General features: G+C 36.2%; 1 protein-coding gene across 3 annotated transcripts in view; it reads left to right on the top strand.

Annotated features, from left to right (window-relative positions):
- Plppr5 (phospholipid phosphatase related 5) overlaps positions 1–27,611 on the top strand; it is a 272,420-nt gene that overhangs the window by 53,155 nt on the left and 191,654 nt on the right. For all 3 annotated transcript variants that reach the window (XM_076861754.1, XM_076861756.1, XM_076861757.1), the window contains exon 2: positions 24,467–24,541. In XM_076861754.1, coding sequence (XP_076717869.1) covers positions 24,473–24,541 — 69 coding nt within the window. In that variant the 5' untranslated portion in view covers positions 24,467–24,472. The remainder of the gene's footprint in view (positions 1–24,466; positions 24,542–27,611) is intronic.

Raw genomic sequence — 27,611 nt, forward strand, 5'->3', positions numbered from 1 at the left:
CTTTCTATCGTGAACATCATAGTAAAAGATAAAAGAAGGGAACCTTGTTGATAAATTTTTCTCTTTTATATTAATTATATTAAAAGCATCAACATATATCATAATGTTTCCTGGTGACATAGGTATCACTGTTTGGCAAAAAGTCATTCCTTTCCCATACCCACAACCTCTACAGAAGTGGGCACTTCTTTAACCCCCCAAATTTTTCCCATGGGACTTGTTGGTGAAAGACAACATGTACCAGCTCCAAACCGAGACAGCAACTCTCTCCACTGATCTTTCTGGGAGCTTCTGATCTCTAGTATAAGAAGGATACACCCTGGCTATTTGCTGTACTTTTCTTCTGGGCCATGGAATCAGATGCATTGTAAAGCATCTTTCTTCGCCTATTTATAGAACTGTGAGCAAGTGACTGACTATGCATTTTGAGAGTGCTTGCTAGTCTGCATTAACATGGCAACAAAAATGGTTATAGCCAGTTAATACTGTTATGCAAGTGATCCTCCTGTCTTCTCCTTTCTAGTCTGTAGAGTATTCTGAAGGGAAATTTTGAGTCTCCAGAATAGATACAAGTACCTAGATCACTTGTCCTGGTGGGGGAAGAAGTGGAAGGAAAAGACACAAATGCTCTTGGTTTGAGACTGGGGATAGTTGAAGCTCTAACCCAATTGAGAAAAATACACTAGATAATTCAGTCTACTCCTATGAGGAGAAATCAAGGGGGTAAATTACAAGGGTATTGGAGTAAAGGGACAACCTTTCTTCCTGGAAACCAGAAGATTAGAGATGAAGCATACACTCTATACACACACACACACACACACACACACACACCGAGTGTTCTTAGTATATCGGACTTGACTTTTAAACATGTGGTTGAGCAGGGATGTTATTATGTTCCTTGGAGGTCAAAGACAACCTGGGAACAGAGAGAAAATGAGGATCAGGACAAGATGTAATCCCCAAGGGCACTCCTCCAGTGGAAAGCCTTCTGGGAAGCTCTGCTTCCACCTACAAAACACCACTCCCTCAATTCACTCACTTCCTCCCCTGGCTACTTCTGGTGGACAATAGAGATATTTCCCAGGAAGTCTCTAAACTGGGTTACCAATCAGCACCATACATTAATTCAACAGAATCCAAGGCCATGCTGTGATCCAATCCAAATATTCATCCTTTATTCATGTCTTATTTCAAATGAAGAAAATCCATGTGGGCCACTATAGCAATGAAATTAAGATATCCTAACAATAAAAGAAAACATTCTAGTGGTACTGCAAAATTTCTAGCATATACTTCATTACATTATGTTTTGGATCAGCTTTTTGTCAGTGTGGCTCAAATAACTGACAATAATAACTCTGATGAGAAAAAACGTATGCTGGCTCATGGTTTCAGAGTTTCAGTCCATGGTTGGTGAATTCATTGCTCAGGGCCCAAGACGAGGCAGAACATCATGAGTGAAAGGTATGCTAGAGGAAAGCTGCTCAGCTCACAGCAACTTGGGAACAGAGAGAAAGTGAGGATCAGGACAAGATGGAATCCCCAAGGGCACTCCCCCAGTGACATGCTTCCTCTAGCCATGCCTCAACTGCCTATAGTTATCACCCAATAAATCCACTTATATTATTAAGACAATAAATGGATTAATTTACTGATGAGGTTATAGTTTTCACACTCCAATCTTTTCACCTCTCAATGTTACTACATTCCTTAACACCAGAGCTCTTTGGGGTACATTTTTAGATCCAAACCATAACATATAACCTAATTCCTAGGGAGAAATTACATCTAATGATTAAATTTTTTCATAAGCCCAAAGTGATAATCTAAAATGAATTCAAATCTGATATCAAATTCCTGTGTTTATGAATAAAATGTTCAAAGGAGCATGTCTCAGTTTTATCCTCCAATGTGTTTCATTCTGCTCAATGTGAGCTGGAAAGCTTCTGTATGTTGAGTGGAGTTGTGGCTCCTCCAGCAGCCGTGCCCCAGACTCTTAATGGAATAGGTGATTATTTCAGGAACTCAGAAGTAGCTGTTTCGTCACTGACATTATGCTAAGGAAGCCCCAAGATTTGAGGGAGCACCTAAGTAGCTGTGTTCCTACATTCTCAAGATTTAAAATGAATCACAGCCCCTTGAAGGAGTCACCCCTGTTGGCATCACAATCCTGGACCCCTGCTTGTAACCTATTGCTGCCCACAAGAGTAGCAGAAGCTCAGTGGCATGAGTAAAGGAGACAGATAAAGACAGATTGTGACAGATTGTGACTTTGCCAGAATCAATGGCCAGTGAACTAAAACTCTCTTGGGAGAAATCTCCCTGAAAGACATTAATTTTGGCAGTATGAAATTTTTATGTCTGGGGGAAATGAAAACTCTTCCTCTATGTAAAATTCCTTAATTTACATTTTGGCTTTGAGTTCGGTTTCTGGTGCCTGCAAGTTGGATTCAGTGTGGGCTCAGTGTGTGCACACTCTTCTAAGCAGGCTGGGGCAGTACTTTTTTTTGCCTTTATGACTATTGCCACTGTTGATGCACAAACTTGTTAAGACCTATGAACCCTGTCTCCTGTGGAGGTCTGTGCTTTTTCCTTGCATCTATTCAAGTGGCAATTTGATTCTTAAGCTTAATCAGATTCTTAAATTGTAGCTGCTGTGGATGCTTCTGAAGCTGTGTCCCCAAAGTCCTGAGAAGGACTAACAACTCTGCCATGTGCCTGCTAGAATCTAAACACATTGAACTCAAGAAATCTAAATTCAAGGTCAAAGCTTGTATAATTAACTAAGCCAGATCAATGGAGACCACGTGATAGGACAGCCCTCAGGGGGCTCTGGACCAGCCACATTAATCCAAGATGGGTTCTTCCACCGGGCCATGAATGCAGAATGAGATTAGGAGCAATTTTGTAACACTCCTTCCTAGGCCTACCAAGGACTATTTAAAACCAGAAGCTCACTAGTTCACAAGGACTCCAGCTGCCTTGCAATGAAAAGTGGCAAATATTTTGTTGCCTACCGATGTCTGAAAAGAAGTTGAATGCCATGTCAATATCTTCTGCAATGCTAGGCCAGGCTAGCTTGTTCTTGGGGACAAGCGGCCAAAGTCTTGAGCCTTACCTGCTACCTGTTTAAAGGCATATTCCTGCAATCATTCCTATATAAAGGCAGCCATCCACATGTGAGCAAACATTGTATTCTACTCCAAAATTAGAATTCTGCCTAGTTTGCTTGCCTGAAGGTTTAAATCTGTTGGTAAAAGCTGTTGTCATTAATAGCCACAGATAGACCTGTAAAATATGGCATGATATATACCAGAGCCTCCTACTACAGTAAAACACCCACACAATTTGCACTTAGTTAAGCATTAGCAAAATTTGAAGACACTTTAAAGCTAGTACTGTAGTTCTTTCAAAGATTTTAGTCCATGCATCAGAAGACTAATTATCTTTCAGATTAAAGCAAGTTTTCTACTATTGAAAGCCTTATCCTTTAGGCTCAGGGAACACCAGACAATGGATACCTGCTGGAGACACTCAGCATGCATTGCCAGTTTCTTAAGTATCTGAGTGTTGGCCAGAGACATGCTCTCCACAGACTAGCCAACCTCCAGGAGAAAGGACAGAGTAATTTGTGGATCTAAATCCTCTTCTTCCTATCAAACCCACTAATGACTGTAAGGAGATTAAGGGAGAACAAAAGTGCCCTGAAAATGCAGAAGGACGGGGGTGGGGGGACGACACTTATTGACCCCTTAGAATTACCTTCCAAATTTATTTACTTTTTTTTCTAAACATCTTTTGTTAAAAACATAAAACAAACAAACAAGAAAAAAACAAACAAACAAAAAAAAAACCCTTTCACTAATTTGAAGTGCCACTTCTTCAATTACTGCATTTACTTTTATTGGCGGGTCTATAGTTTTCCATTCGTGCACCAATTCCAAACTCTTCAAATTGCAAAAGTGTTAACCCATTCTTTCCTTTTTTCTCTTTCCCCCATTTTGATTTGATGAATATTAATAGGTTAATTTTCTCAGATTAAAAAAATTCATTTTCTGGAATTTTGAAATCACACTGTGGATTTGGCATAGAGTTCTAATACAATAATTAAATATTTATGGCACTGACTTATTGGTTCTCTTTTCTTAAACTTCTATGCTTTGAACTCCCAAGGGGAAGAAGTATTTATTTTCATCTCTGCATTTTATTATGATAGTTCTTCCATCAATACAATGAGTTTGTTTTTAAAAATGTGTCTTCTACTTAGACTCCCATTCCCGACCTTCTCCATCTACCATATTCTGCTTATTCTAAACCTCCATGGAATGTCAACTCCTCTGATGTGTCCTCATCACTATCTGCCGGGTAGAACCTTAAGTCTCTCCTCTGTGATACTATGTTACTCTCTAAAGGTCTCTATCATGTTCCCTACTGTTTTTGTGAATGCATTCATCTCTCTTCCTAGTCATTTAAAATTAAACTTCATGATAGATGAACTGTGATATTCATACTTCCTTGTGTATTTCCTGACATAACATGATTTGCAATATGTGTTGAATAAATGAATGAAGGCAGTAAGTGTACATTGTTTTTGCTTTGCAATGTTTATCAAAATTGGAAGTATATCTTTTTTGTGTAATTACTCCTTAAAAATAAATTGTTGAAGCAAAATAATAACTCTGCTTTTAAGGAAAATAAGAAAGTAGTTTATCTTGAACCAAATGTCCATGATGTAGACCTGGGAGCGCAGATTCAACTTATCCTGAAAGAATGTTCTGAAGAAAAAGAAGTTGTAGCAATGCTAGTAGAGAGCAAAGGTAATCTTATACCACTACAGCTAGTGAATACATTGATGGGGGGAACTACAGTGACAGATTAAAACGAAGCAGGGAAAATCTGACTATTAAACCGAGATGTCATCTTGCTATATTCTTAGAAGATCGGTCAAATCCAGAGACTGCTTTTGTCAAGCTATGGCTAACCAACGAGGTCAAACTTATATCCCTATAGTGTTGAGAATGTGAAATAAGATACAAAAAGCTCAGATCAATAATTGGAAGTTGCCCTGTCCTCATAAGACTCCTAGTCTGTTCATGTAGTATTTGCTTAAGAAGTTCTATAATGTTAGGGGCCAGCCTATAGATAATATAATGTGCTTAACTTCATCATTTTACCCTGAGACTCCATGACATGTAAGAAACGTTTCTCCCATGAGAACAACCCACCTCTGTGCCCATCAGCAGTTACTTAGCATAGCATGTTTGGCAACACGAAATGGAAATACTTAGACAATGTAAAATTTTTCTCTTTTGGGTTCCCATTTTTCATGGACAATGTACCTTGTCAGAAAATGATTGTCTAGACATTAATAACCATTCTTTAACTTGGACTCAACTAGGATCGTTTTGACCCACTTCCCCTTCTGCTTATGATTTTAGATTTCATGATGTTTGTTTATGGTCTTGAATCATAGCAACAGCTACTTAAATTAATGTACTGACATGCTTTACTCATGGTATAAAAGGTGTACTCAAACCCTTGGAAGGGGTGGAAGGGTGTAAACTTTCAGCCTGCCCCTTGACCCACAAGCTAGTAAATCCAGACTACCAGCTGGTAAAAAAATATTCTGTCTCTTGCTTTAAGGTCAACTCAGTTATTTATTGCAATTTTGCCATAACATTTTAACACAGTTTCTTTGTAAATACTTAATTACAGAATGTTGTTTTAAAATATTTTAATTGGAGGCCTTTACACTGTGAGAGTTCTAGTACTTCAAGTTTCTATGTAAATAATCTGAAGCTCAAGTTAAACAAAAAGAAAATAGCAAGTATACCAATCAGATACCACCAACTAACCTTTAACTAGAGACTTATCATTTTGACCAATAGGCAAATATGTTTTCCCTTAATTTTGCAAACACTTCATAAAAGTTTCTTCTCTTGTCCTCCCAGGGGAGTGCAAAACTGCTTGTAATCTTCTGTTGACTAACTCATGAATTACTAAAAACTCAAATTAAACTTTTTAAAATTTAATGTGCCTACCTGGGGGTATAGTGTTAGATTATGTGCTTAGCATTGTTTAGTCAATCCCAGTGCTAAAAGAAAATTAAAATATAATGTGCTTAACTTCATCTTTTAATTTTCCTCATTAGCTTGTGAGCAAACTTCATGAGGTCAGGGCTCATGCCAGGCCTATTCACTATTGTATTTCCAGGATCTGGCATGTAGCAGTTGGCCAATAAATTTTCTTTGAGTAAATTATTATTTCTTAATGATATTGTGACACCTTAGCAAATGTTCACATTAAAAGATTGCATGGAAAAGTGTTATATTAAAAATCAATAGACATTTCTGGAAAAGAAATAATATTGTTTGATGATATGTGAAGATTTAAATTCCTCATTTTAAAAGTCATCAAAAGACTATGATCACAGGAGATGTCCTTCAGCAAAGTAATATTTTTATTTTGCTCTAAGTCAAAATATGATGGGAAATCTACCCATAAAACATTTATATAGTGCACATAAATAGGCTTTTAGAAACAGAAACAGCAGCCAACTGGTTCATCCTGTCAACAGCGATTTATTAACATGACAAATAGACAAAATAACATGTAAAATGAGCCATAATCCTGTTTCATTTTCATCTCAATGGTCACTTCAAAGGAAATCATGTCATTGTTGCATTTAAATGTTTCCTTATTGAATACTTATAGTTGTTTTAATAAAGAATGACCCAGAAAAATGGTCAAGAATTTTGGAAATGACATTGCAGGGGAATGATCTGTAAAAGCACATTTTTGGAAACATACTGTCATTAACATAGTCCAAACACACTGTGTCTTTCCACAAAGTCAAAAGTTATTGAATAATGATAAATTCACAAGCTACACCACTTTCATCAGTGGAAAAGTACACTGAATACTCATGGCCACCTGACAGTCATAACCTGGGCAAACACAGGCTCTTTTATTCCAATCTTAATTTCTAATATCTGCAACACTCAAATCACGCATCTCATACTTTGCACAAGTGTGTGTGTGTGTGTGTGTGTGTGTGTGTGTGGTGTGTTACAAAAATGCTAAGAAAGTGTTAAGGAGCCACAGGGGTTCAGGAGGCAGAACTGAGAACAAAGACAGAAAGCAAATAGGAATGCATAGGATCACTGTAGGTGGTCAGATGTTACCAATCAGCCTAAGAATTCCAGGCACAGAGCTCTCAACAAACAGGAACCTATTCTAGGCCAAGTTCTGCATGGGTGGCAGTTTCAGAGTATTGACTTTGAGTGGGCCTTGTGTGACTATCAGGGACTGGAGAAACCATGATCTCAGGACAGAGATGTGGATGTTTGTCCCTGAGGTGATATTCCTGTACAAGGCTCAAGAGCAGTGACCAAGTGGGTCATGGAGCTACGGTGTCCAGTCTCGGGGTACTCTTCCTTTTGTAGGCCTCAAGTGAGAGGGTTGCTTCATTTGGTGATATGGTGTATTCAATAAAGTCATACTGTTTTTTCTGATATGACTTTGATATGTTCATGCATCTGTGTGTTTCTGATTAATTTGATAAGTTCATAGGTGGTCATTTTTATTGGCACAATTAATTTATCTCTTTGTGCCTTTTGGTTATGGCAGGCAGAAGACGACTGTTCACTTGTACAAAGAGGTTTAAAGTCATTCTACCACAGCACTGAAGTTCATGATAGACAATAGCTCATGGCAAACTATAACTTTATAATATTGAGAACACAGATTTAGGGACAGTCTAAAAACTACTATTCTATACATCATGAATAACTCTGAGCAGGGCACTGCCTGCTCTCCACATATAAGTTTGAAGAAAAAATAATTCAGAAATCTCCATCTTTCCATTAATAGGATAGAAAAGACCTAGATATCATTACTAAATAGTGGAGTGGCCATGAATCAGCAGTAAGCTAGTGTGTGTATAGATATATCTATACTACAAAATTAACAAGAAGAAAACAAACAGAAGTTTATTAACATGTATATTTTTTATATCCTGGGAGATAGTCAGGAAAATGAATAAATCTCAAAGGAGTGGCTAAATACAATACAATCAGGTTTAAATACAATTTTGTTCAGTGTAAATAAAAAAAGGTGGTATCTACCAGAAGGCAAGTTATAGGGAGGTAGCCAAGAAAAGGCACTGTAAAACAAGACCAAGGATTGTTATGAAGATTTAAGTTTCAGCCATTTCCATTCATAAGTTTCCTGTAACTTAGTTACACTTTTCTTCCTGCTAGAGAGAGAGAGAGAGAGAGAGAGAGACACCCTTACAAATAGAGATTTCCTTTATAGCTAGGAATTTCTTCTACCAAAGGACAATTTGTCTATTTTAGGGGCTTCTTCTGTGTTTGCTTTTTCTGAAAATAATCAGTTCAAAATAATCTTTAGGCCAAAAAAAAAAAAAAGATATTTGGGAGTAACATGTTCTGGCGTTCTCTATGTGATGACATATATTCCATTTATAAGAAAAGTAGCAGACAGATCTTACCAGTAATATTTAATATAAAATAAATTTTTGTATATCTTATTAAAACTTAATTTGAAAATTACATTGTAAAACCTCTTTAGAGAACTTGGTTAGGATTTCTTAATACTAATACTAGCTAATATTTATTTTGAATTCACTGTGTATCGAGCACTGGTCAAAGCAATTTATACACACTACCTCATTATTTGATCTGTACTACAATGTATGAAATAGGCACTATTCTTATTACCCTTTGATCTAAAACTTAACAGTGGTCAATAACCACATCCTGTCATATTGTTATTTTTGGATAACAGTTACTATCTATTGATGCTTATTGTCTAGCTTTTCCACTAAAAACTTTAACAGATTTACAATATTTATTTTAAGCACCAGGTACAGTAATACACAACTATAATCCTAGTGACTAGGAATACTGAGGCAGGAGGATCACAAGTTTGAGGCCAGCATCAGCAAGTTAGCTATATCTTGGGGTATAGCTCAGTGCTAGAGTAACCCTGGGTTAATTTCCCAGTGGCACCTTATTTTGAAGATTTTGTCTGTTAATTAACCTCTGGGATATCTTTGAATCTGCTTCTATTGATCATTCTTTCTTTTGATCACGGGTCACATTTTTATGCCTCTTTGCATGTCTTATATTTCTATATTCTAGATATTGGTATCAAAGAATAGCACAGATGGAAGTAAATGATATTTACCTCCATTAAGGGCATCTTTCCTAAAATCTGTACTTGAACCTGATTTAGGGAGGGTTACCATTTGGGTAGATTTCAGGGTACCAATGATTTCAAATAATTCGAGGACCTGATTAAGACTTTTCTTCAAGCAGTACTTGGTTGATTTAAGTACCAATAAAAAATCTTAACGTCTCAGTGCTTATAGTGCCATTATTCACCTCACCAGAAGGCTTCCTCTGCATTCTAGTGTTACTCCTGGATTTTATCATTCCATAAATCTCTCTCTTTTCTCTTTTAATCTAGGAAAGACTTGGCAGGTGGACATGCACTCTGCTTCTGAGCTCCTTGAGGCTGTAATCTGTCATGCCAGCCCCTGTGACCCTTAAAGGTTTGGCGGTTTCCCCTGACCCTAGAAATCTCACCATTGGTGTGACACTTGTGTCGTCTCCCACTTTCTAGGGATGTAGCAGAAGACGCTTTCTCTCCTAGCAAGAGAGCTCTGAAATTTAGTTTCTTTAATATTTTTGCACACTTCACCTCTCTGATGAATGTAAAAAACTATAATTTTTGTATTTCATCCATCTTTTTAGTTGGAAGCAATACTGTCTTGTGATTTTCTACAAAACTGAAGAAGGAAATCTTACTTTAACCGTTCTGAGTCACTATTTTGTCATCTCTAAAAGAAGAAATTTTATGTGGATTTAAATATAGCATGTGAAAATTACTTGGCTTGGTGCCTGACATTGGTAGGTGCCTGATAAATATTAATGTCCTTTCTCCATTAAGTTGGATATGGTGGGATGTCATGTAGAGAAATAAACAGCTGTGTGGGTTTTGTTTGAATAGAATTTGCAAGGGGTTAAGTTTTGAAAACACAAATCATAGATTAACAAAAAAAAAAAAATATAAAGAAAAATGGATTTTTTTTCTGCTTCATTTCTTTCTTTCAACCCATGTTTATAGAATGTTTTCTTAGGACTTGTGCTTATGCTCTTAAAAGAGACTTCTAAATCAGAAATCTTTTAATTACCAGTGTGTTTTTAAAAACCATATCAGTGTAACTAGTATATTCTATAGAAGCAAACATGTTTATTTCTACTTAGATGTCTGTTTAATCAAGCATGAGAGATGACATGGAAATTGTGGAAACAGCACCAAATCTGACAAAAGAAAAACCTAGTTAACAGTTAACAAATTAAAACAGGAAGAAGGCCTTCTGTAATCAAGGACAGAGGACAATGATTACAGTGTAGATGCTTCAAGGGAGGAGTGAATTTATGAACACCTTGCTATCTACTAGAGAACTATGGGTCAGGGCTGGGATTCATTCAGTGCTCCACACCTAGAAGGATGAACTGGATCCCTTGGAGGGCAGGGCAAGATCAAAAGGGGGAACTTAGTTGCCTAAGGCAAGAAACTCTGCTGGAGCTTTCTCTTCATGGTTTGCATCTACTTAGACCAAAAGGAATCTACTTGTTAAAATTGTTTCACTCTCACCAGGGAAACCAGATGGGTGACCCCAATAGGAAGATGAAACAAGCCTTTATATATAAAGAGAATTGTTAAATGGAATAATTATATGTTGGAGTCTGTCGAATTTTCATATCATCCACTTTCATTGTGAAAATCTGATTAATAAGACACTAGAGCAAGACAGGGAATAAAACACAAAGGCAAAAAGGAAGAAAAGAGTCTCTTGTACATTTATTTGGGTCAGTAACAAGCTAAGACCTCAATGAAACGACATCCGGTGAGAGTAGGGGCAGAGGTGGACTTGTTCACTTATGATCTTGACCTATTGGCTAGTGCATGAGGTTTCCCAGCAGCTGACAACACTTTTTCATCTCTCCCTGGAGGCAGCAGCTGGGCTCCTGTCATACCCTCTAATACTTCCTGCTCAATCTGGGAACATTTGATTAAAAAGAAACTCAAGCAAACCATGGAGTGTGTGTTCGGGACCAATACTTCACGTTTCCTACAGGCAGTTGTGCTCTTGTCTGATTTCATGAATGACAGTTGTGCTGTCATCCTGTGCCACAGCCATCTCAGCCCTTCTCTCCTTCCTCTCTTCCTGTACTCTATGGAAAGAAAGATGCCATCAGCGGTCTATATCTAGGTAGCGCTCCAAAAACAGGAGTCTCTTGATTATATGGCTTGCTTTACTGAATACAGCTCCATATTTTTTTTTCTTTTAAATTGTACTTATTTCATGCTCTTCTATTTGTGTCAGTCACTACTCTAGGAAACACAAATAGAGTCTGAGTGTTCATTTTATGTCACTGACTTGGTTAGCTATTTCAAGACCTACCCTGGACAGTCTGTTTGAAATCATAGATCCTTGGGCTTACCTGTATCCTAGCACTTAACATTGTATTTTAGTTGTGAGAACTGATGGCACAGTAGCAAGTACATAGAGTTGGGGATTTATAATACCAGATCAATGTCTAGCTGTTTGATGTTGGGCAAGTAACCCTAAAACTCACTTCTTTCACCTGTAAAATGGGTATAATAATAAGATTTCTATTCTACCGACTGGCCTTTTTAGGAATAAAGTACCAAGCAGAAGCAGAAGTTAACCTTAGAATTTTTTCTTCTTCTACTCCATTCAGATTTTTTTTTTCCTTATTCAATACTCTTCTAAGACTCCATTTGGGGCCAAATAGAGCATCATAGTTGCATTGATCTCTCAGGATCCATGTGGCTTTTCTCTTGTCTCTCTTATGCACATCTTTATTGTGTTCTCCAATTTGTTCTGGTTTGAATATTTGAGAAACCGTCATCTCTGGAATTTAGTCAGGCGGAAGAGCCAATCTTGTCATTTGTGAGGGATATCTGAGACGCTCTCTGTTTTATGTCCCTGTTTAAGGCCTTTGGCGGATCCCTGATGGTGACTGTGGTGTTAGAAATTCCGAGGGAGAAGATGATGGAATTCATTGACTTCCCAATGAATGAAAAAAGAATCACTACAGAAGAAATGTGAAATATTCACAAATGCAAAAGTGCCAAACTCCTTGTGCTCATCCTGGTGAGCGATTTCTGAAAAGATTTTCATGTTTCCAGAGAATAGACAGGAAGAAGTCTCAGCCTCTCTAGTGAAAATTTACCAATTAAATGTCAACCCAAGGTGGTCTTCTCTATTCACTCACTATTTAACTAGCACTTAAAAAGGAAGCAATAGATAATGCATGAGAAAAGAGTCCTCAAAGGAGCCCAAGATCCTAAACAATAGGCTTCAGCCCCGACTTACACTCTTACAAGTTTCACAAAGAGGTGGGCCATCCATAGGGAACACTATTGGCAAAGAAACACTTAAATTTCTCTACTACTACTTAAATTTAGTCTCTTACTCCTATGTCATTCTAGTTCTCTGAGGAGTTACTAATCATCACATGAAGAAATCTTTGCCTAGTATAGTGTAGACCTCTGATAAGCCAATGATCCTGTTTCCTCTCCCCTGGTCTTGCATCTTACCTCTTCAATAGCAAAGAAGAAGGAGTCTAGAATACACATGCCAATGGGAAAAGAAAGCAGTGCTGTTCTCCTCTCTGGTGAGCTGTTCTAGCTTTCCCCTTTCAGGTCTTCCTATGCCAAGCAATGCCCCATGGGCTCTCTCACCTCAATCTCATGCTTGGAGTCTACTCTGTAGCTAGGCACTACAGAAAGCCAAAAAGACAGAGTAATGACTGTGTTTTCATTCAAGAAGTAGCAGAGTTGGCTGTATTTTATACCAACTTGTAGGGAAAATTGCATCTAAAAAGAGAGATTTGGGTCCTGAACTTTAATCCATTTCTTCCTTGAAAAAACTTTCAATAAATATTGTCGTGCTCTATGTATATATTTTATCTCTGATGTTTTTTACTTTTCTGTTCTAGGAAAGCATGTCAAGTTTTTTTCCTCAATCATTGAGTTGTCTTTCTATAGCTTCAATTCTGCTGCTTATGACCTCATCTGTGATTTTTAATTGTTCATATTTCAAGTTTTCTGGCATTTTAAAGTTATTTCAGCCTACTTATATTTACTTAAGCAATAATTTATGAAATCCTCACTTATTTTAATGTACTGAAGATTGACTCTTAGCCAATTTTAGCCATAAGATCATATAGTTGTAGCAAACAATTGCTTTATATTTGGTGATGACAATTAATGTTGCTTAAGAAACTTACAATGCAAAATGTTTCTACAAGATAAAAATGCTGACCCAAACTCACATTAAAATAATTTTTCAGGAAAAAAAACCCAGCAATAATATAGGATAGACATTCGTCCAAGAAATAATGGAAGAATTTACAAAAGATAAGGAAAAACACAAGCCTCAACATTAAAAGTAACAAGAAATATATTTTTAAAAGGCCCACACTTAGGTACATAATCCTAAGTGTTTTTTTGAAAGCAGGAATGAAGAGAGTATCCCAAAAGTTATGGAAGCATTTTAGAATAAAGTTGACTATCTACAGAGAACTGAGAAATACAATGACAATGTGTTTTTCAACAGCAACACTGAATGAAAAAAGAAAATGAGACAGGCCTTACTGAAGAAGTTTTACAATATTAGCAAAATGATACTTACACAAGAATGTGCATAAAATTTCTCGGTAACATCTTCACTAAGCTTCCAACTTCATGGAGATGTTTTCAATGAAGTTGCTAATAAAGATCTGCCTTTCCTGCCAAAAAGCACAGAACAAAATTCCTTGCCAGAGGGATTATTGAGGGACTGTTGAGTAAGCCAGGGGAACTATTGCTATACAGATAATAAAAGGATTGTGTCTGAGCCAGCAGGTGAACAGCCTGGCACTCAAACCCAACAGAGAAAGACTCAGAGTTGCTGTACCAAAAGACCCTTTCTTAGCTACTGTAAATTAGAATGTTGGGGGAAAGCAAATCTTTACACAGATTCTAATTAATGTATTGAACTCACCACAAATACATAAGCAAAGTCATCAAAGTCTTAAGCATCCTCAAACTCAGGTGGTATATAATCATCTAATAATTAAGATAAAATAGTGACAGAACACTAAAAGAAGACTAAGAAGGCCATACACAGAGTTTCCCTTAGAACCCTAAATAATGTCGTAGTTGCCAAATGACATATGCTTAAGATACTCTACAAAGAATTTACTAATTTATAATCTATAGGCTTTGATGAAGCCTGGAACAATATATACTAAAGTAATAACAGGATTTACCTTTAGATGATAAAGCTATGCAGTATTTTTTATTTTCTTCTTTATGTTTATTTATAAGAACAATAAATACTTTTACATTCAGAAAAAAATGTTCTTTCAACTGATAAAATAGAAATTAGGACTGTATATTGTATATTTAGACTGCCATATGAACAAACTGACAGAGGATTTACGAGGAGTCCAATTTACACCAGAAGAAAGTTTAAAGGACAAGGAACAGCCTTTAGGTGCCTTTTTATTCCCCTCTACAAAGTGACGTAGTCTAAGTATACCTCACAATTTCTCTTCTATTGAGAAAAAAAAAAAAAAATGCTACAGCAGCACTTTTGTGACACAGCTCTAAAATTGCAGCAAGACTTTCTGATTCACTGGAAAGCACCCAATGTCTGTACCCTGCTGGTATCAGCTGCACTGTTCCACTTTTCAGAGTGGGCTATTCAGTTTCACACAAAGCCTAAAGACATGGTTTGAGTTTTCAAAATGGTGTTTGTTGAATTCCCAGGTCTGAAATTAAGATTTGTGAAAGAAAAAAAAAAAATCCATGTATTCTGTTAGGTGGCAGATAGCATTCATCCCCAGCTTCTTCCATCTCTAAAGAGAAGTTTTAGAGAGGCAAATTTCTCAACCTTCCATGTTACCAGTTCTGGACTTCTGATTATATCCTGGCCATCTGGAGGTGATGTGCACATTTCCTTAAAAACGATGTCTAACCCCGTCCAACCCTGTCTTTCTTTCTGTCCCCCAAATGTAGACATGATAAAAAATAAACCTACTGGCCTGGGATGGAAGAGTAACATGACAGAGGAGGCTGATCCTCAGCCCTGAGTTGCTGCCTTATCAGCTCCAGACTATTACTTAAAGAGAAAATACAATTCTTTTTTTGTTTTGTTTTGTTTTGTTTAAGCTGCTATGATTTCAGTAATCTAATGCAGGAGCTTTAAATTGATGGAATAGCAACAGAATTGTCATTTCCTGAGATGGCCAAGTTTAAACACTTTGGCATATTTTAGAACTCACCATGAAACCAGTAGCATTTTATGTTACTCTCTCACCTTCTAGAAAGCTGACACTCATATTTAAAAACTTTAGAAACCTTGTGATTTAAAAATCAAGATGAAGAGCTTGATGAAGATGAAACATTTTATATATGTAAGTCCTCTCTCTTTAAGAAAACCAATGCAGCACATACAAGACATTGTTTCCAAATACAATCCCAAATTGAGAGAGTGAAGTTTAGAGCCTCAACATATAAATTTGGTGAATACACTATCCAGCCCATAATGTCTAAATTGTTGGAAGCTGGTAAAAGGATTATGTAGCCAAATATTCTCTGAAATTAGACATAACCCATTAGGGAGTACCCTAGAGCACACAAGGTTATTGGAGTTATTGAAGATTTTCATCTTTTTGTAAGATTCTTCAACAGAAGCTGCAATCAATAGTCAATGCAGTTATTTTCTTGAAGAAGCTTTCTTCATATTTATGCAGTACTTGAGGCACAAGGAAAACTTAATGAAAATCAATTAATACAGAATAGGGTATTAAAACAATACATAATTGCTAATAAAATGTAGAATATGATAGGGGTCTTTGGCAATTAGAGAATAGCTTTGGTGCACACAATTATATTAACTTTTTCTTGAAAATATTATGTGACTTTTTTCTATGTATACTTTTAGAACACAATAATATTACAAAATTGTAATAATGTCCAGTCTCTTCTCAATTATTTTGCATTAATGATGAATAGCTGTAGTGAAATTAAGCCAAATCTCTAATCTTCCCTGAGTCATTTCTAATGGGATGCATTATTTGATTTGAAGGATTAAAAAAGCATAGGATTTACCTTCCTAATTGTGTTTTTCTGAGACTAATAGTAACATTAATTAGCATTCCATTTGTACTTATAAGGGAAAATGACTCTAGAATTTGAATTTGTCACAGTTAAGCCATAGTCGAATTAAGTAGATTTTCCTGTGTATTACTTTACATGTGAAAAAAAATTAATTTCCCCTGAGAGGTGAGGGGACAATTCCAAAATACTTTGTACTAGAATAGTTTGAGTAATTTGTTCATCTTTTCAATCTATTTTATAGCATATAGAAATTTTTTCAAAATTATACGGCTAATTACAGTTCTTAAAACCACCCCATCTAATAACATTTTCTCATAAAAAAAAAACCTTTTTACCAGATTTCAGTTAGCCCCCAAATCTGCATAATTATATGATGATTGAATCTGAAATGTATCTGAGATACTAAAACCTAAGTTGATTTTTGTGGACCAGTTTGGCATTCATGGCACAAATCTGAAACCATACTAGAAGGGTTAGGAGAGACATGACAATGTGTATACCAATGGGTGAACTCTAGAGTGGATTATGAGAAAAATAAATAAATAAAACTAACCACTTCTAAAATTGTCTTCTCTATGATTTTATTCCATTAAATTTTACTATTATATATTCTTCCTGGGGTGGATATTTATTTCTTCACAAAAAAATGTTCATTACTATTGTTGTTATCTAATATGCCAATGAATCACAGTTGATAATTATTGTAGTATGTTTCTGTGTAAAAAATTACTTTGAGCTGGGAGCAGTGGTGCACTCCTGTAATCCCAATGACTTGGGAGGCTGAGACAGGAGGATTTAAAGTTGGACACCAGCCTCAGCAACTTAGCCAGGCCCTAAGCATCTTAGTGAGACTCCATTTTAAGATAAAAATGGAAAAGGCCTGGAGATGTAGCTCAGCGGTAAAGTCCCTCTGGATTCAATATTAAATACAAAAAACAATTACCCCCAAATTTGATGGCTTAAAACAATATAGTCTTAAAATTTTGTGGACTAGGAATATGGGAATGGTTTAATTGGGAGGTTCTGGCTCAAGATCTATCTTATTGTTGCTATCAGGAATTGGAAGGAACTGCAGTTATCTGAAGGTTTGGCTGTGGATGGAGGATTTGTTTCCAAGACTCTTTAATCAAATGACTATATGCAGGAGGCCTAGGTTCCTCACTGGCTTTTTGGCAGGATGTCAAAAGTCCTGGCCACCTGAGTCTCTCCTCACAGTGTGGGAGACAACTTGTTCCAGATCCAGCAACCCAGGAACAAGTGGAGCCACAGCACTTTTTATGACCTAGCTTCCAAGGTCATCATCTCTTCTTCTATTTTCCTGTCATTAGAAGTGAGTCATCAAGACCACCATATGCTTAAGACAAGGGGAAGCAGCCTTCCATTATTGCAAGGAGGAACCTCAAAGGATTTGTGGACCTGTCTAAAACTGACAAACATATGTACTGTTAAGAAACACTCAAGGTTTTTTCAAGAAAGCAGAATAGAGAAGGTTGCTTTCCTGGATGCTCCATGGCATGAAACCAAGAAAGCACATAGGCAGCTTCTCAGCAAGTTGGGTGAAAAAAAAAAAGATAGGGAGGACTTTACTGGAATTTAATACTGGACATTCAAACAGATCAGGGAGTTAAGAGGTGGGACATAATTAAATAAGTAAGAAATCCCAGTGCTATAGCCACTGCAGCCAGGGACACTAGTCAGAGCAGTCTCCATGAGCATGATGGAGCAATAAGGGAATTATAGGAACCTGCATCTGTGGGAGGCCTGAAGCATGTATGGCTATGGAGAGTATAGAGATCAAAGACACTGCCAAACTAAACTGAAAGGCACACTGCACAATATCCGTGTGCAGGAAAGAAGCCCCATCTCTCCCAGTTGCTTGTGGAGGACAGTTGCAGCCATGGCACAGGGCTAGCAGTTGAGGGAGACAATTCCTGGCAAACCCAAGTCTGGCCTGAAATATAGGTCTGGCAAGCCTACACTGCATGACATAGAAGGTGCCTAAGTGACCTAGGAGAAAATCAAATGTAGAGAAAGGTTTACACAGGGGACAACTGGAGGTGGAAGCCTATCCAACGTTCGCCCTCCTGCTCCAATCCAGCTGCATGCAGGACTGGTAGGGAGAGATGAGCCTGATCAGGAATTCAAAAGGGTGGTTCAGGAGAGATTGAGTTTGGAGACTGAACCCAATGACCAGAAAACATGCAGTCCATAGGTGCCATAGTGGACTAAAAATTGGCTCCTCCATCACACCAGGGAAACACCAGAGTTCCCATGGGTACAGTCTTCTAGCATGGACCAGAAATTGCTGGGCCCTGAAGTGTCTGATTTAAAATCTCCAGACCAATTGGCATTCAGCAAGGAGCCTGGAGTCTACCTGAGCCTAAACCCCACCTCCAGGAGTTCTGTCTATGGGATTAATTATCTCACTTCAGTAACTCCACCCTGAGGGTGAAGCAAGCATCATACTTCAACCGACACTGCTGAGAAGGGAAGCTGAGAATATTTTGAACTCCTGTGGAAACTATTAGTTTACTTTTCATCAAGATCTTATATTTTTCTGCTTAATTGTGAATTAATTGTTCATGGATATTTATACATATTCATCTTTTTTCCTCATTTCTATTATTTTTAAAACCAGTTATTTTTCATGGATCAGGTTTTTGAGGATTAGGGTACTTAATTAGTATATTTTGTATTTTATTATTTTTATTTATTATTTTAAAATTTTTTATTATATATATAGATAGATATATATATAATTTTTTTCCTCACTTATTTGTTTCCCTTGATTCTCTTTCTCTCTTTTCTTCTATGAACAGCCAATCTCTCTTATATTTTTTACTCTTCCTTTAAGTTTTTATTTCTTTCTTTTCTCCTCCTCCCTTATAATCATCACATTCTCCATCACTCTGTTCTGTCCCTATTCACCATTGAAATTGTAAACCTTTTTGCAAACTTTTAGAGTTTATGAAAATAGAACATTAATAGTCTTTTGATGCTGATAGCAAAAGATTTTTAATATTACTTTTAATTCTTTAAAATTTTTTTATTTATAGAATGACACAATATCTTTATTTTATCTATTTATTTTTATGTGGTGCTGAGGATCGAACCCAGCATCTCACATGTGCGAGGCAAGCGCTCTGCCACTGAGCCACCACCTCAGCCCTATTACTTTTAATTTTAAAACGCTCTTTCTATATTTTATTTCTCAGTGATAAATTAGATTTGTAGAAAATATTCATTGATTTCTCATCTTGGAATAAAATATACCAAGCTCTGAAAGAAAATAGATGCAATCCAAGAATACTGTACCCAGCAAAACTAAGCTTCAGATTTGATGATGAAATAAAAATCTTCCTTGATAAATAAAAGGTAAAAGAATTCACAACTAGAAAGCCTGAATTGCAATACACAGTCAACAAAATATTCCATGAAGAGGAAATGAAAAACGTAAGTGGAAACCAGCAAAGGGTGGAACTAACCTAGATAAATATTCAATAAAAGGAGAAACTAATTCAAATTAAAAACCCAAAAGAAATAATAATGATAGGTAATAAAATCATATCTCAATAATAATATCAAATATAAATGTCCTAATCTCATCAACCAAAAGACATAGACTGGCAGATTGGATTAAAACATGAGATCCGACAATATGGTGTGTCCAAGAGACTCACCTCATAGACCAAGACATTCACAAACTGAAAGTAAAAGGGTGGGAAAAAACATCATTCACATGGGTCTTGTAAACAAGCAGGGTTTTCTATCCTCATAGCAGATAAAGTAGACATCAAGCCAAAGTTAATCAGAATGGAGAGAGAAAGACATTTTATACTGCTTAAGGGAATCATATATCAACAAGACATAACAATCATAAATATTTATGCCCTAAACAATGGAGCATCAATGTACATTAAAAAAAAAAACTTCTCAATTTCAAGAATCAAATAAACCAAAACACAATAATAATGGATGACTTTAACACACCTCTCTCACCATTGGAGACATCCTCAAAAAAAAAAAAAAAAAAAGAAAAGAAAAAGAAAAACAAAACTAAATAAAGAAGCTATAGAACTAAAAAATACAATTAATAATTTAGGCTTAATAGATATATACAGAATATTTTATCCATCAACGACTGAATAGACTCTCTTCTCAATAGCACATGGATCTGTTTCTAAAATAGACCATAACTCAGGCCACAAATCTACTATTAGCAATCACAAAAAATGGAGATATTACCTTGCATTCTATCAGATCCTAATGGAATTAAATTAGAAATTAATTAAAATAAAATAATATAAAAAATAGAAGCTACTCTAATACATGGAGACTAATTAATACACTACTGAACCTACAGAATGGGAGAAAATCTTTGCTCCCTGAACCTCAGATAGAACATTAATCTTCAAGATACATAAAGAACTCAAAAAACTTAACACCCCCAAAACCCAAATAACCCAATCAATAAATGGGCAAAGGAACTGAGCAGATACTTCAAGAAGAAGAAGAAATATGAATAGTCAACAAATATATCAAAAAATGTTCAGCATCTCTAGCAATTAGAGAAATGCAAATTAAAAAACTACACTGAGATTTCATCTCACTTCAGTCAGAATGGCAATTATCAAGAATGCAAATAACAATAAATGTTGGTGAGGATGTGAGAAAAAAGGTACACTGGTGGAACTGCAAATTGGTGCAACCACTGTGGGAAGAGTTTGGAGATTCCTCAGAAAATTTGAAATGGAACCACCATTTGACCCATTAATCCTACTCCTTGGCATATACGCAAAAGATGTAACATCAGCATACTATAGTGATGTGGCCACATCAATGTTTATAGTCACTCAATTCTCATAGCTAAGCTATGGAGCCAAACTAGGTGCCCTTCAACAGATGAATTGTTAAAGAAAATATACACAATAGAATATTACTCAGCCATAAAGAAGAATGAAATTATGAAATTATGGCGTTTGTCAATAAATGTATGAAAATGAAGTGAAATAAGCCAATTCAAAAGAATGAAGGCTGAATGTTCTCTCTGATATATGGATGCTAACACACAATAAGGTGGGAGGGCAGGGAAGAATAGGAGTTCATTGGATTAGACAAAAGCGCATGAAGAGAAGGGAGGGGGAATTGGAATAGGAAAGACTGTAGAATGAATTGGCCATAACTTTCCTATGTTCATATATGCATACGTGACCAGTATAACTTTGCATCATGTATAACTATGAAAAATGGGAAGTTATACTTCATATATATTGTAGATGTCAAATACATTCTACTCTCACTAAAAAGAACAAATAAAAAATTTTAAAATAAATTTAAAAAACACTCAGATTCAATAGCAATTGAAATTCAAGGACAAGATCATTTAGACGTTAGCCATAGGCACATATGATAGAATACATTAAATAAATAAGCAGAAGACATTTCTGAAAAGTTCTTCAAGAAAACCAGATATAGCTGAGGATTTATCTTTGCCTATGTAAAAGAGCAAACATATTTTTTGATTCTAAATCATTGTATACAGACCTTCCATTTATAGTTAACTCATTCACTGCTGCTATGCTACCATTCCATTTAGTTTTCAACTGTAAGTCTCAAGTTGTAACTTGTACAGAATTGTTTACAAAAGCCAAATCCACTAGTTCTATAAGCAGTATGACAAATTAGTATACAAAACTCATCTAAAACTCCTTACTACCATTGCTTTAGCTCTCCCAGGGAGAGAACCAAAAGCAGCAAAAGTAATGTCTTCATTTTAAAAGGAGAACTTTGTTCCTCTCTACCAAAACCTAAAATATTTGAAATGATGTTTGCAATATACTATCATCATATTACACATTAGTATTCCTCCAGTTTAGTACAAATTACATTTTATTTTTCCCACTCTCTCATTATACATTTTAAATCTCATATATTTTATATTTAGAAAGGAGGGAGGCTAGTGTGGCAGGGACTGCCCCCGGGAACACTGGTTGATCGTACTGCAGTGTAGCAGGTGCTAAGGGTCACATCCTGCACAGCTGAAGCAAGGAGTTCTGGTTATCAGGTTCTCTCCCCATATGCTTACTTTACATTTTGGGGGATCTCATTTCATTTGTTTTTCATCACCATCAATTAGAAGTATTTTTTTTTTTTTATGGCAGAACTAATTCACAGTGAAGTCTGATTTTCTCCCAGGACTTATGTGAAAGTTCTTCACAAAGAAGTTTAGAAAACCCTCTACCTCTTTCACATCTCCCCTGCACAAAATCTCAAAGATCAGATATTCTCTTGGGTCAGCTCTGTCCACCCTCTCAAACAATGAGACTGAACTCTGCTTTCCATTACCCCATCCCTTCAGCATTACTATTTCTTTCCAAGACTCTGATGAAGGAGGAAAATTAAAACTATGTATACCCCCAAAACAAATAAACAATTTGAACATATAATTTCATTACACAGATTTTTTTACCATTATGCTAAAATTGAAGAATATGTGTGTGTGTTTGTGTGTGTGTGTGTGTGTGTGTGTAGAAATATTAAATGTTTTAAATGAATGTCATTCATGAAATTCAAAAGCTCAGGCATGCCATGAGTCTGCAATAACAACGTTTTATTTGGTTCTAAATCATTTGAAAGATTTAAATATTTATATTTAGCACAATGCTAAGTGCTAAAAATAAAGATTTAAAATAAAGATTTAAGGTGTTCCTTAATCTTACCAATTTGCTTTTGCAGTAACTGCAGTTGCTGCATATGCAATGAAAACCTTTTAAACTAAGTGTGGGTGGGCATATTATATTTGGGGAACATAATGTTCCATGTAAACACAATGTTTATAATTGTGAAACATTGTCTTTATTCCATTTAAGTTTCATGACCACAAAAACCTTCTCTTAAATTACTGGGGTTCTTTCCTTATTATCATAACTGAATTATTATTCTTTCCTTATTATCTTTCCTTTTTATCATAAGTAAACTATTATTCATATGTCTAAGGTGAGTATAAGCCAGTGGGACATTAGAAAATGGAACAGGAAGCAAGAACAATTCTTCAGTGTGTAGAGCTGTCCTGTTCATTGCAGAACATATACCGTCCCTAAAGAGCAATAAAGATCTAACCCATGATAGCAACACAATTTCCATGAACAATTTCAGATTTCCTCTCAAGTGAAACATTCTACTGAAAGTTACTGAACTATGGGGACAGAGCTGTGGTTTGCAGGCTGATCTCAAATGCTTACAGAATATACAACACAACTTTGGGGCCTGGTCATGATACAGCATTATAGGGAAAACAATTATACTTCTCATCACTTCACTTTCATCTATGAAGGAATTTAAATTGTTTTTCCATTTTGATGTTTCATATCTTTTTCTGCTTTAATGAGTGGTAGGTACAAATTTATTTTTACAGACCATTCTCTGCTGGTAATTCAGTATAAACATCTGATTTAAATGAAGTTCTTCTGGTTTTTTGCCTACTTGGCTATCTGAAATAGATTTAAGTATTATGTTTTTTTTTTCTTTAATGAGGATCACTCTCAAGATGTTAATTGATAATTTTGATGAGATTATTTCACTATCTTGACCCATGCATGTATATCTATCTAATAAAGTGGTTTTCTTATTAAGAACATTTCACTCTAAAATTTCCAAATACTATAGTAACAATAATTTTCAACCTCTTTGGAATTTAAGCTTCTGCAGAACTCGGAATTAAAAAAGATTCTTCCTTCTCCAACATATTCTTAGGGAGAGGAGTACATTTGGAGGGGTTATTGACAAGTTTACTGATAAGAGGCCATCTAAGGAGATGTTTAATATTGTGGAAGTATTGTAGAAGAAGCAGGCACGGAGCTGCAGGCAATGGTGTAGCCATGGTGCCCAGGGAAATCTAACACAACTTTCCAATCATAATTCCTGTCTCTCCAATAGGTTCAGTCAAATATTAGGTATTCGTGCCTGCACTAGGATGAAGTGGGAATGTTTGATAATTTCTCAAGTCAGAGGCAGCATTTAAAGAGGAAGCATCTCTGTGGATGCTAGATGCAATACAAGTGAAAGATACAGATATTCTGACATTCCAAACAGTAACTCAGAATGTAGGAATGTTAGTTCCTGGTAAAGACAAGGTTAGATTTGTAATGAGAATGTATTGAGCCTCCATGGAACATGTGGCCACGTACAAGCTGGATTTCACAATCATTGTATTCTTTTTTTCCTATGCCAACAGGAAAACATGCTTCCAAATCCCCAGAGCCAAGAGTGTAGGAGCAACACCATTTTCCCCTGCTTCATCTTTGTAGAGGTAAGAAAACTCTGGAATTTCACCATTCCAATATGTATTATTCAACAGAAAAAGTAGTATTATTCAAAATAATAATAGAATAGCGTACCTTCAATATCTACTCCAACTATCCCCTCTACACATTAAATCTATAGAAACCTATAATATCATAGGCTTATTTTAATCTGAATTGTTTATTGGTCACAGGAACACAGATAGTATATTTGCATCATGCAGAAAGGCCTTTTTAGATCCAAAGTTGTATTTTTATTGCCTCATGGATGCATCTCTTTGTATATACCTCCATTTTTTAATACCTACCACTCTTTCTATAAACTCTTCCATATTCCAGTATTTCTTAGCCTATTCTAGAACTTAGTAGTGTTGACTTGATTTTATTAGTTCATGTAACTGACCCTAAATTAACCAGCAAGCCCTGAAGCTGTGACAAAATGCCTGAGAAAATCAATTTAAGGAGGAGTGATTAACTTTTGGCTCATGGTTACAGGGATTTCGGTCTATGATCAACAGGCTTTATTGTTTCTGGGAATATGGAGAGGCAGAATATCATGGCATGAGGACATGGTGGAGCAAAGCTAATTACTTCATTATGACTACAAAACAAAGAGAGAGAACTCATTTTTATAACAAAACCCCTAAACCCAAACCCACTGTGGAGTGAAATCATTAAGGGAAAAATCCATTGATGAGGTCAGAGCCCTCATGAGCCAATCACCTTCCAAAGGCCCCACCTCTGAATACTGTTGCCTTGGGAACCAAGCCAACACATGTGCTGTCAGGGGACATCTCAGATTCAAACCATAACAGAGTTTTATTCTTGTTTGATTACTGCAATAGCTTTCTAGTATTGTTCTATAAAATGATCCAAGGCAATCTTATGAACCGAGAGGCAAGCTTTTCAGGACAGGAGGGAAGGGAGAGTGATACAAATCAAACTTTGACATTATTTAAAATGTGTTTAAATGCTTTAAGACTATAAGAGGTAAAACCCTTTTATTAGATTTTTTAAGTGCAGTAAAAATCTACAAGTTAGATTGAATGAACTATTTTTAGTATTTGTAATAAAGGTCTTTAGCCTAAGTATGAGCAACTTTCATCTAAAAGTAAATAAACTGACAAACAGACTATAGGAAACACTTTCTTTACAATTGAATTATAAGATAACTATCATTGCTGTTTCTACCAATTTTTCTTTCATGCAGTGGAAAACAAAGGTCATAACAGTGGAAGGAATTTGGAAAGTCAATCTGTATACAAGCAAAACAGGTAGAAGCTACTAGGTAGCTGAATAGAGCTGGCCATAGGGAGAATAGTTATGAGAGATTTGTGCTATTTAAAGTTCTCAAGATTAGATAGAGCAGGAGAACTGGAGCACAGCGGGATAAATTGCAACCTCTAATGCCAAATCCCATTGTTCTTTAAACTGAAACAATTCTGGTATTTGGGGAGCCAGTGGATGTTTTTAGAAGGATTATAACAATTGGAAAAAAATGCTTTAGGGTGAATTGGGGACATTTGCTAAATTATTTGTGGAGTGAATCCAGGAATCTAGACAGTTAAGCAGAGAGAGAAAATAGTTGGGACAGAAATGGGGAAGGATGAATGATGACTAAGTTTGTTAACTATTAGGTGCTATTTTAACTGGTGTTAATGTATGAATGGAGATTATTGTCTATCAATTTATTTTAGGTGATATTAACTTGTGCCTGAATTCAATAAACTAGGGACCGGATTATAAACTTTTGCATTAGCCTTCACTTATCTGTTTAACTTTGCCTAGCTAAGGGAGAAAATAAATAAGTAAACAGCATGTCTGTTCTCTCCTGTTTCACCACACACACAAAAAAATTATTTGTTTTAATTAGTTATACATGACAGTAGAATGCACTTATATACTTTGATATACATAGATGGGATATAACTTCTCATTTTTCTGAGTATACATATTGTAGAATCATATTGGTTATACAGTCACATATATACATAAAGTAATAATGTCTGTTTCATTCTACTACCTTGGATGGTCAGAAGTGCAGCTAAACTAGCAGGTTCCCCTGAGGGGTGATGGGAGATTGGAAGAAAGAAAGCATCAATACACACAGATAAAGATAAAGCTGGGGTGGGATGGAGCACTGCTCTCTGTTGGAGAAGCAGGTCTAAAGAATTATACCAGCAATCTTTATTATATATGTCTCTAAACCAGATTAAAGACTATGCAAACATTATTCTTTGCATTCATGTTCTTTGTATTCATGAAAGTTACAGAGTTAGCAAGAGTATGCAACTATTTTCTCAGTTACATTCTACAGTTGCAATGTCCAATGTTAGGAGAATTGTGCAGCTCTCAAGAAAGTACATTGTTTAAAATTACTAATTTGCAGGCAGATTCAGGAGCAGCACAACAGGTGAAACATTGTGGTTATCTTAGCAAGGAAGTTCCTTCATTCCCAGGAGCTGCTGTTATAAGGTCCAGACTGATAAGACTCTAGTATGGAGGACATCTCCATAGCAACCAGGCATCCTATGCCTTTGCACAGAAACTTTCCCAGTCACCAAGTATGCCACAGCCACGAAGTCATCAGGAATCCCAGTCTCAGACACTGGTTTCCCAGTCACTGTCACCACACTTCACAACCCACCCCATCCAATTCATACCCAGCATGGGCTCCCTGCCCAATGAACATAGAAGCCAATAGTGAGGTACCAGGGTTTTACAAAAAAGAAAGCTTTATTTTTGAGGCCAAGTGTCAAGGAGGGCAGGAAGGGAGAGGGAGAAGCTGCTTGTTGCTTGGTTGGTCAGAAGTGGTATCAATCATAATTTTAGGGTTCTTTGGCACAGATTGTCATCTTGGAATACAAATTCACTTTTTTTTTTTGGGCGGGGGGTGTTTTCATGTTTCACACTGGAGATTTTGAGCTTGTGACAGCCACAAAAGTAATTGACTGGAGAAGCTGGCTTCTGCAAGTGCCCATTCTTGAGAAGCTGGCTTCAAATCTTTCTTGAGTAGATTCTGAAGGATCTTCCTAAAAATAATAATAATAATAAAAAAAACCCTCAGGCACTTTGTTT

This window comes from Callospermophilus lateralis, chromosome 7 (genome assembly GCF_048772815.1).
Source record: "Callospermophilus lateralis isolate mCalLat2 chromosome 7, mCalLat2.hap1, whole genome shotgun sequence".
Lineage (NCBI taxonomy): Eukaryota > Metazoa > Chordata > Mammalia > Rodentia > Sciuridae > Callospermophilus > Callospermophilus lateralis.